Source organism: Micropterus salmoides, unplaced genomic scaffold (genome assembly GCF_014851395.1).
Source record: "Micropterus salmoides isolate LMB-PRFRI ecotype aquatic unplaced genomic scaffold, ASM1485139v1 Ms_hic_scaffold_15, whole genome shotgun sequence".
Lineage (NCBI taxonomy): Eukaryota > Metazoa > Chordata > Actinopteri > Centrarchiformes > Centrarchidae > Micropterus > Micropterus salmoides.
The window spans coordinates 20,727,875-20,738,798 of NW_024040596.1; the positions used below are offsets into that span (position 1 = coordinate 20,727,875).

Consider the following 10,924-nt stretch of genomic DNA (forward strand, 5'->3'; position numbering starts at 1 on the left):
TCGATGATCCTTCTAAAGATCTTTGCCTCCCAGAAATAGAAAACGTTTCCAGCAAATTCTCTGCTTTCAGGGACCACATTTCACTTCCGTCCCCAGGTGCCTGTCCATCATTCGCCTGAGAGCACTTTGCTAAATAGCAATCCTCCAATTAGATGCTAGCACCACATGGCAGGCCGGGATTGGCTGGAGGGCATGAATGATGCATTTTAGGAGAACCAATGGGTTGTAACTGAGGGCACCTTAGTCACCCTGTCTGTTTCTTCGCTCTGTCATTCCACTGTACTACGCAGACACACATGTGCACACACACACACAAAGATACACCCTCTTGAAGTATATTTAAGCCTGCCAATTTCAGTGTGGAAAGAAGGTGGCAGAAGAGGTGACACAAACTCCTTATGCCTCGCTCCTTATAGAACGCAACATACATGCATATACCACACACACACACACACACACACACACGCGCGCGCGCGCAGGTGTTTTCATCTATTCACAATATTCAAAAGGAAAGGTAGGAGAACCAAAATACTACAGAAAAAAGTAATGCACAGGCACACACACAAACACATAAAAGATTGCATGCATACACACACACACACACACACACTCATACACATCTCCAGCATGGCCCTGGAGAGACCTCAGGTTGTTTGTCCAACAGAAAATGTGCTACAGTCCCTCTGCCTCGCACAAACACACAGACACACATGCATTTCCAATGTGTGTGCACACTTCCCTCAAAGGTATCTATTAATCACAAATTGCAATTTAATGAATTATGTTCCCTCATCAGTAATTGTTCAAGCCTTCAAGTACATTGTGTTGATTGTATAACTGCTGTGTGTATCTTTCTGAGATTAACTGGGGTGAACGAAGCAGGATGATGAGAGTGGGTTCTCCTCCCCTTTCCTCTCCTCTCCTCCTCTCTCCCCCTTTTGCCTCTCCTCATGTCTCCTGGGCAAAATTTTTTGCTGCCTGCCCGCTCGGCCACCTTGAAGGATTTGTTGTCGGCGACAGAGCTAAGCCCTAAAGTGTCGAGTTCCTGCTGGCTGCCGCTGAGCCGTCGTTCTCACCAGACGTTTCATAACCTTAACTTATCACTACAAGTTTGATCTGCAAATGTACATGGGATTATGTCTGTGGCGTTAGCCCACATTTAACTGAGAGAGATTGGGGGGTGGGATTGTGTCAGACAGAGTCTTAACTCCATGTTAGGCTTGTGTTTCAGTTGGATATAAGATGACATGGAACATTTATAGAAATGTAAAGCAATATAAAATCTATTCATAGACAAGACAAGAATTTTCTTCACATTTAGTAGTTCAACAACAGAATAATGTTTAGTAAGGATGTATGTATGTCTGTGTGTTGATGCACAGCATCCTCTGGTCCCGTGCTAGCCATCTGACTCTCCTCAGTGCCATAGGACATACTGACACATAAACACACATTATTTAGTCTTCTGTCTCTCAGTGTTGGCTTTCCTCTCCCACAGGAATAGTGCCAGCTGCATTTCCATCTTTTTCCAGTTCCGTACAGCTGTTTGGGCAACAGTTTTCATAAATGTTTTTTAAAAACAATTGTTGTTATAATCAGATAGGGTAATTGGCAATAATTGTGTTGATTGATAGCTGTGTGCCGAAAAGTAAAAGCATTGTTTGAAAGCACAAATGGCTCTTGTATATAATTTTATCTAAAGCCACATCCAGCCCGCTGTTATCATTAGCATATTTCACTCACTCTCTTTTGTGTGTGTGTGTGTGTGTGTGCGTGCGCACGTGTGCATGTGCGCAGGTAAGCAGGTTATCCACCCAGGGCAGATCCAGGCAGTGCAGGAAGAGTTCTCTCCCAGTCAAGACAGAGTCCAGTGGGCAAAAGAGCTCATTGCTGCTTTTGACCAACACCAGAAGGAGGGAAAGGTAATGTTAACTTCCTCTGCCAAAAGTAAAATGACATTATTTTACAGTTTTAAAAAATTATTTTAATCTCTCTTTCATAGTTCAGTGTTTTGGTCTATAGTTGCAAACCACATTCATTGCTGATACAATTTAGGAGTGTAGCCAGACATTTTATACTAGAAAGGAGTTCTATATAAATATGTCTCACTTGAAACATGGTTTATTATTTACCTAGAAATCAATTTTGTATGCAAATGCCTATTACTCTTGCTCCTCCTTATGCTCCTTAAATGTTCTTGCTCTTATCATGTTTGTTCACTGGATATTTCCAGTAATTTTCTCACTCTGTTTCTTAAACCAAACATTTTTTTTCCAAAATCAGTTGAAAGCTTTACTGATTTCAAAAAACATTTTTTTTTATAATTTCTTTCTAGGGCAAACCAAGGGTGTTTTGTTTTTTTATATGAAACTGCTATGAAATGGATGTCTCCAGCATGCCACATTATCTGTGACTGTGTGTCTGCTCTGAGACTCTGACTGATCCTTTGTGTACCCTCTCACACACCTCTGTAGTTCCAGAGAATACATACTGTACACCCCTGGGTGACTCTCAGAGACAACATAGGAGACAGGGGAGGGGGGCTCGGCCAATTAAGTGTACAATATTATTGTTCCTAATTTAGTGCATGGTTGGATCCTGTGTGTTGAGCTCTGTGGGCTATCTGCTGAGGTAATACACAATCTGCCCACACCTCTCTCCCTGCCAGGGCTGCTCCTACTAAGCATTGCCCGAGGGATTCATATCCTACCCATCCCTCTGCCGTGGTGTGTGTGTGTGTGTGTGTGTGTGTGTGTGTGTGTGTGTGTGTGTGTGTGTGTGTGTGTGTGTTTGAGTGAGGGTTTGAACAGCAAGCAGGGTCAGTCCCTTTGTCTTGCAACACGACAGGTGCTTGTTTTTCATAATTCTCACCTTCAGCTATTGACTGCATGTTTCTGACTTGAGGTTTCTTGGAGATCTTTTAAAGTAGTATTTTATACCAAAAGATATAATAAAGTTTATTTTAAATTAGTTTAAATTATAAAGGTATAATTCACAAATGTTCTTTATTGAGTTACATTTTCTGAAACATCCTGTTTGCTGTAATTTATTACTTTGTTTACTATTAATTATTCCAGATTAAAAACAGCCTTAAAAGTCGGGAAAAAAAAAATTTAAGCCACATCTCCATGCACATAAAACACATATTATGATGGCTCTCATAAAGTGGCATGATGTGTTTTTCATACAGTTATCTACTTCCTGCATCTGTAAACGTCATCGGTCATCTGAGATCGTTTAAAGTTTACTGTGTCCATCTGGTCTAATGTTTTACTTTCTGCTCTCGTTTCTGTTGTCAACCTGTTCAGGGTGCGTTCACCTTCTGTGGCAGCATGATTGACATGCCCTCGGTGAAGCAGGCACAGAACATCATAACGCTCTCCGCCGTGGTGCCAGAGAAATAACACTAGTGAGGAGAAATGTGAGGAACCACACGTCTAAACCCTGACAGGAAAGGTCAAAGGAAACTGGACGTGTTGCAGGTTTCAGGACAAAAATAGCTCTTGAAAATCTTAGGAACTGTTGCCTGATAGTGTAAATTGTGGTTTGTTTTAAATGTAAGTTTATTAAAAATTGTTCAAATGTTTTGACTGTCATGGCTTTTGGGGTGAAGTTTTACTTTTGCTGAATAGGTCCAGTTTATGTTTAAATATAACCTCAGATTTTTTCAGCGATATAAAATCTGCACGTGGCAAGGAGCATCAGCAGATATCTGCATCTTAAAAACTGAGTGTCGAGGATTATTGCTCTTTGTGGGCACTTTCTTGGCACACTTCAGTGCGTGCACCATCAGGCCATTCTCCAGTGTGCGTTCCCATGCCTTCCATCTCTCCTAGGTCATGATGAATGCTCTCCTATCTCCACCGTCCAAGCTGCTGGGCAAAAGGGTAAACAAACACAACAAGCCACATTTTTGGATCTTTTCATTAGGCCCCAGTCTTCCAGTCAGGCCTCAGTCCCCTCCCCAGGGCCTGACTGACAAACATCAAAGTCTTGCTCGCTTAAAAAAATCGCAGATGGATGTGCGTAAGCTCACGATTTAGCTTTTTTGTGTCCGTCTCCTTAGTGAAGACACGCAGCTTGCTCTGTGGCAGCTTGTGAGCCTGTGGTCTTGATGGAGAAGGCGTGTGGCGTCAGACACGCCATGACCTGTACGAAAAATAAACACTGCATACATGCACATGCTGCGGCAGTATTCTTCACCTGATCTCTTATTTAACACAGAGTTTAGCTCAGATTTTCAGATATTGTTTCTAGGTGAAGTTCACCTTTTTTTCAGCATCTTCAAAAACGATTTAACTTATCCACAGTTATAAATTGTCACATTTCTAAAAAAAATCCCCCAAACTCCCAAACAAGTTCAGTAAAGTCATTTGTTGTATTGTCACAAATAAAAAGCTGGTGCACATCTGACATCCAGAGACAGTGAAGTGGGTGTGATGTTAGAGTGAGACAGATTAGTGGCCATGTTGCTCCAGCAGACCAGGACCGAGGCTTTGTCTCTCTGACTGTGGATGGGAGGATAATTGGGGGGGAGTTGAATGGTTAATAGTGCCATTGGTGACCATGGTAATGAAAGGCACCATACCCCACCTCATCCACACATCTCTCTCTCTCCCTCTCTCTCTCATACTGTATGAGCTATTGTGTCTGGGGCAGGACTGTGGTCTGTGCCAGGCCAGACAAAAAGATCGAAACCACTCCTGCACCCAGCCAAAGACCCAAACAGTAAGCTGTCTCTTTGGCATTTGGCCACATATTTCTCGCACCGCTGGTTCACTTTTTTTGCCGGGAATTCACATTCAGCTTGTTTGTTTGTTTTCACCCAATCTACTATTATACCATGAGGTTGGTGGACAAAACTGCTATTATGTATGACTTTCATTAAATAAATCCGCACACATGATTTGGGAAGAGCCATTTTGTGAGGCTTTGCAGAGCTTTAAAAAACATGTTGGACAAGATATCTCTTGAACTCGGTCAACTTAAATGGTATAACATATAAAGGAGAAGTTTCTTCTTGTGAGTAGCCTAGTGATCACTGAAATCATAATGTATCTTGCTTTTGTATTATGTCATTAAAATGGGCTATGTGGATCAAACTTAGAGATACTTTTTAAACTTTCTTCAGTTTATCATTTGTTGCAGCCAAGTCTTGTTGCAATCCTATCTGAAATGAATGCAGAAAAAGTTGCAGAATGAAAATCGACTTTGGTTCTTGTATGCTAAGTTAAAGTGCAGGCAAATGTGTCCCTTTACCTGTTAAAACAATAAAATACAAATAAAGATCTGTTCCTAACGGTTTCTCCTTCTTGTTTGATTTATGTATTGTCTCCATCAGTAGATGTTAAAATTAAAGAAAACTGCCAGTGTATAGGTGTTTTTTTTTTCAGGTTAGAACATTTAAAGCTTTACGATCATTTTAATTTTTAACATTCTGTCCTCTCAAATGTAAATGTTCTCGACTAACCCTGTTGAGTCAGAATACAGCAGAGCTGCAAAACAAGCTACAGAAAGTCATAGACACATGGCTGTGAATATCCAGCGCTCAGAGTTCAACAGAGGCTCACCAGGTGACTTTAGTGGTGAAGGAGGCCAGTCTAATGGGACATCTCGGCTTTTCCAAGCTGCTCTGCACCAACAGGTGTCCCCACAGACAGGAAGGGAGATATCTAAGCAGAGGAAGAACCGCAGGGCATCATGCAGGAACAAAGTAAAAAGGGCAACTCTTCTGAGGATGATCAGGAAATGATATGGCCAGTTTATATTTTAACAAAACACAACATCCTCTGAGTGTTTGGATGCCTCACAGGCCTGTACTATTTTTTTCACTCAATCTAATTATCCTTATGTGATATTTCCACTAACACCCAGACTTTCCTCAGCCCTTCCCCTCTCTGATAAAAGGTGAAACAAACAATGTTCTTTAGTCTATATGGAGCTTCTTTTTGCTCTGCTATCAGTGCAATTCAATAACATTTGGGAATGAGAAAGCAAAAGGTTTCACTGACATCTCTGTTGATTAGAGGAATGCATCCCTGTCTGCCTCCGCTGTGTAATTCTACATGACATTTCTATTATGTGTGGAACTGATATAATCTTCTGAGTCCGCTCAGCAGTTTTATTTAAATACATCTCTCCGGTATTCCCCGAGAGAGTAAATTACAATTAACACGATTATAACCTTACAAAATTGTGACGGGAATCAATTAGGCTGCAAGCAGTATTTCATAGGCCAGTAATGTGTTGGTCGAGATTGCTTTCATAAATTATGAGGGACAGCGCAGGCGGGGAAAATGCATGTATGCAAAACACTGTCAGAGGAAAATTAAAACGAAATGTTTTACATATTTTTCCATTAATCTAAATGGGACCCGTGTGGCAACGATGGTTTTATTCTAATTCCCCGCCCGGGGATGCCCAAATAATGACTTGATGTTTTAATAGACTTCTAATGACAATGTATGACAAAGTAATTGCAGCAAAAGATTATTCTAAAGCAATAAAATACCTCGTTATTGTTGCTGCAGCGCAGTTTGAGAAGTGCAAACCTATTAGCTAAAATGGCTTAAAATATCACGTGTGCAGAGCTGATCAACATAAAACATTTAGTTTGAGCTAATTAACTCTGTTTCAATATTTAGAAATATTGTTTAAATAAATTACAACAGTTTTACAGTGGCTACAAAAGGCCATTGTGCCATAACTATTACATCAGTCTCAGACAACAAAATGTTTCCCCCCCCCTTATCAATTAGTGATTTCAAGAATACTGATTAAAAATTAATGTTATTTTACTTGTTTCTTGAATAAGAATTGTGGGACTGCAGAATTTGAAAATATAGATGAAATTATTCAGCTGCAAGAAAACTCATTGCACCTTTTTGAAATGTAATCTAAGAGTAAATACTTTTTTGAACGAACCGGCCAAAAACGGTGCTGTAATTTAAAAGCATGATCTGTTAATGGAAAGCTTCTATAGTTTTCATGTCATTTTATATATTGCACTGACAGGTGAGTATCTATGCTGTGTTTATTTATTATTTAGCTACTTTATTCTGAATGCAAAGTATGTTAGAGAAATATTTCTTTGATATTTCCCTACAGAAACCTCAAAAAACAGTCAGTGGTTTTTGTTCAACTCAGAGCCTTTTATTTCCTCACTGCTGACAGGCGCATGTCCAGCCTCCTTTTTTTCCCCATTGCGTTTGCATGATACGAAATTCACGGCGGCCTGCCTGTGCTGCCTGAATGATCTGGCATATGTGGACCATTACTAACTTCATTTGAGACCTTTTGTCCGAGTGTCCCTGTCAGCAAGACAGTCCGACGGGACGGATTGGCGGCGTGGCACGAATCAGGATCAGAGATGTTAAATCCCAACCCCCACCACTACCACCACCACCTTTATATTGTGACAAATCTTTTTGACGCAGTACACCCTTAGAAGGCAAAACTAAATAATATTACGTTTCTAAACTAAATAAATATCATCTTGTTCATATGAGTGGAGTGGAGTTGGGTGTTTTTTTTTTTTTTTTGGCCACTGCAGGTCAATTTGGACTATATTTCATTCACATCACCAGACAGGTATATTCATTTTGTGGTGCTGTAGCTGCACCCTGCCTACTTTAGGTCTATCCTAAAGGTCATGGGCGGGGAGGCGTCTGTCTCTATTTAATTAATCTACCAAACTTGTAAAGGCCTCTATATTTGAAGGCCCGTCATACTAATAGAGTTTAGTTCTTGGTGTTCCGTTTCCCTTAGCGTCCAGGCTACCCGAGTTGTGTTTACATGGCGGTTCAGATAATCTGCAAATAATGTCGCCTATTAACAGAAATGAAACGGACTTTCAGGCTGGAAACATCTTAACCTAGAGGTGTTGCCTTCTCTGCAAATTAGGAAGTGTGTTGTAGGTAAAAATATTTTTAGGTGACTTTACCTTCCTCCACAGCCCTCCTCTTGGCCTGACTCAACCCAGACTCCCTTCTCCTTAAACGGGCTCAGATCAAAGGCTGACCGGCCCCGGCGGAGACCACTAAAATGCGCCCGCTTTGTCTGCTGTTGCCAGGAGTGAGGAAGGGTGTCGGGGAGGAGGAGCGGGGCAGGAGGGGTGACATGGTAATGAGACTCGACTCGTTACAGAGCCACAAAAAGTCTCTGCAACTTTTTCGTTTTTTACCTCAAGTGTCCATCTGTCGTCAGATCTGACTTTTAGGGTTCCTCTGGCAGCTGACTTCACTGCAGTACAAGTTTATTCTTTTATTCCTAGCCTATTTTTTTTTACAGCAGCATATTTGCATGTAAAGGATTGAGTATAAACCATAATCTGTAATGTTTGTCAGAGTGTTTTTTTTTTTTCACGACTTAAGTGGGATGGTATAAGTATTTTTTATGTCTCAATTTACGCACAACATCCCCACTTTAATTAAACGATGGAGCTGCACCTCATCTAGACCAGGTCGTGTCTCTTGTTTGTTTGTTTGTTATTCTTTGTTGTCCCTGAATGCACCAGACAAGACAGACCAACAGAAAGTTTTACACGACCGACACAGACAGTTCAAGGCAGGAGAAAAAAAGTACCGGCACCTCATAAAATGAGCAGGTCTGCGGCCATATAGACAGGAACGGAGATCAAACCTCACATCTGCCTCTAAAAGCTAATTAGGTAATAAAATGTTACCCCGATGCCAGATGAATGATGGGTTGCATATTTTTCTTCCACTGAACACGTGATTAAACACTCTCCGGGACATATAGGCAGAAACATTCGACTGGGTGACATAACTTTTCCGGCAAATATATCCGGTGCGGGTGCCCCTCTGATCTCGCCCTGCTCTCTGTCTCTTTGTTGTACCGCGTTTACCTGGACGGTATCAATATCCAAAGATCTTCTATAAATGCTTTCACAGTGGCTTCGTCGAGCCTCACATTTATTTTGATTCATAGATACGTTTTTTTTTTTAATTAAATGGTGCGCAACGCCAGACGACTTTCCGGGACACTTTGAACTTTTGAGATGCACTCATCTTCAGGATTCAAAGTTCAACGTTTATAGCCAAATATTCCGTTTGTGCTGTTTCTTTTTAAACGTTTGACCATGTAATGTATTCCCTTTGTTACAAGTATTGCCTTTGCGCATTTAAAGGCTGATAAAACTGATAAGAATTTGGTGATAATTTCCCATTTTTCTACTCAATCGAAAACAGAGCTTTTGATCTGCACCCGTCTCTCCCTCTCTCGCTGCCCCCCTCCCCCGCTTTCAATCTTTTCTTTCCCCTCACTCTCGCTCTCTGTGCAGTTGAGCAGGTGGAGGCCGCGCACCTGCACACACAGCTGCGCGCACCTAGTTATTGCCGCCGCCGCTTGACGCACAGATGAGCGCAGCACACAGCCAACAACACAATCCCGACAATATAAACCTCTCCAGCGCCACAGTTCTCTGCGTGTTTTACTTCTTTTTTTATTGAGGCACACCAAGACAGGCTCTATTTCTATGCATGATTTGGGATATGTTGGGCTATAAGTAATTTTCCATCAAAATAAAATAGCAAATAAACTTTATTTAATATTGTATTTGTTTTATCAAATATTCCCCAAGCGGGACAAAGATATATAAATCCCAGCCGTCTTTGCGTCTATCTCTAGTTTGTCATGCTCCGGACTTCAATATGACACCATCTAATCCAATTAAACACGATAACCTTGGACTCACGTATTATTCTCTTCTTTTTTCCTTCAAGTTGCTGACAAGCACTCTTGGTTTTGTGTGAAAGAGAGAGTCAAGAGCCCTCTCTTAATCCCGGGCACAACTAGGAGTGATTGAAAAGTGAAAGAAACCCCTCATTGGTCCTCGAGCTGGATGGTGTTTTCTTTGTCCAGTACTCATGGCTTCTTGTTTAGTACGGTCATCACGCATAGCAGCCTATTATTTCAGGTCTTAGGAGGGAGATCACGTCTATTGAGCTGGTGACACTTATTAGTTTTTTATCAGAGAAGAATCTTTATTGAAACATAGTACATAAGTATGGTTAGTCTATTCGTCTTGTTAAATAGTTTAAACTTTGTTGTAATCCAAACGTCTTGCTAATTGGGATTTAGGAAATAATTATACAAAATGTTTGGTAATTTAAAGTGTGCCTAATTACTTGTTTGTTTAAATGGCTTAAGCTGATTAGTCCTGCTATAAAAAATGACAGATAACATTGAGTCTTTAGTTTTAATCACACGCCCAACCCCTCTCCCACGGTTTTCATAGCTACTTGACATTTTTCTCATAGTAAACCACATTTCGAGTAAAATAATCGACTGCAGCTCAGAAAACAAGAGATTAATCAAAATTCTTCAAATGGGAGAAATTCAAATAATAACTGGCATTTAAAGTTTTTTTCTGTTCTTTTTTTAAATTGTCGCAAATTCCTTATTTTAAAGTGTTTGTGAGGAATGAGGCGACACGTGATTCCATTGAGCCCGAGCCGACGTAACGTATTGTAGGTGTTGCAAAATGACAGGTAATTGACATTAATCCGCTCTCTCTGAGACTCAGGGGGATCTAAAGTAAATGGGGATACGGTTAATGAAGCACCACTTGCCCTTTGAATCTCGGTCACAGTGTGCGGCGGGGGAAGTTTGGAGAAACTTCATTCGTGCATCATAAAATATGAATAGGAGATCTGTCCCAATGATTGCGCTAGAAAGGTTAAAAGTGGGAAACATTTCGATTTTTTTTTTTAAACTCTCGTTGCAGCAGATACAGTTACAAGTGAAAAAAATGAGCTCAGGGGAGGATTAGCACGGGGATAGACAACTTTTTAAGTGATGACTCCGTTTATTACTCTCAGTTTATGTGACATCTCGGAGGTGTTGTGAAATTGATGCTTGCCTAACTGGCTCTAATAATTCGTCTTTACCAATACCCTTTCAC

The 10,924-nt window shown here is 40.8% G+C and overlaps 1 protein-coding gene across 1 annotated transcript in view; it reads left to right on the forward strand.

Moving 5' to 3' along the window:
- Positions 1-5,304, forward strand: part of clybl (citrate lyase beta like) — a 60,547-nt gene extending 55,243 nt beyond the window's left edge. The window contains exons 7-8 of the mRNA XM_038720984.1: positions 1,798-1,922; positions 3,309-5,304. Of these exons, the coding sequence (XP_038576912.1) occupies positions 1,798-1,922; positions 3,309-3,404 (221 nt within the window). The 3' untranslated portion in view covers positions 3,405-5,304. The remainder of the gene's footprint in view (positions 1-1,797; positions 1,923-3,308) is intronic.
- The last annotated feature ends 5,620 nt before the right edge of the window (positions 5,305-10,924 follow it).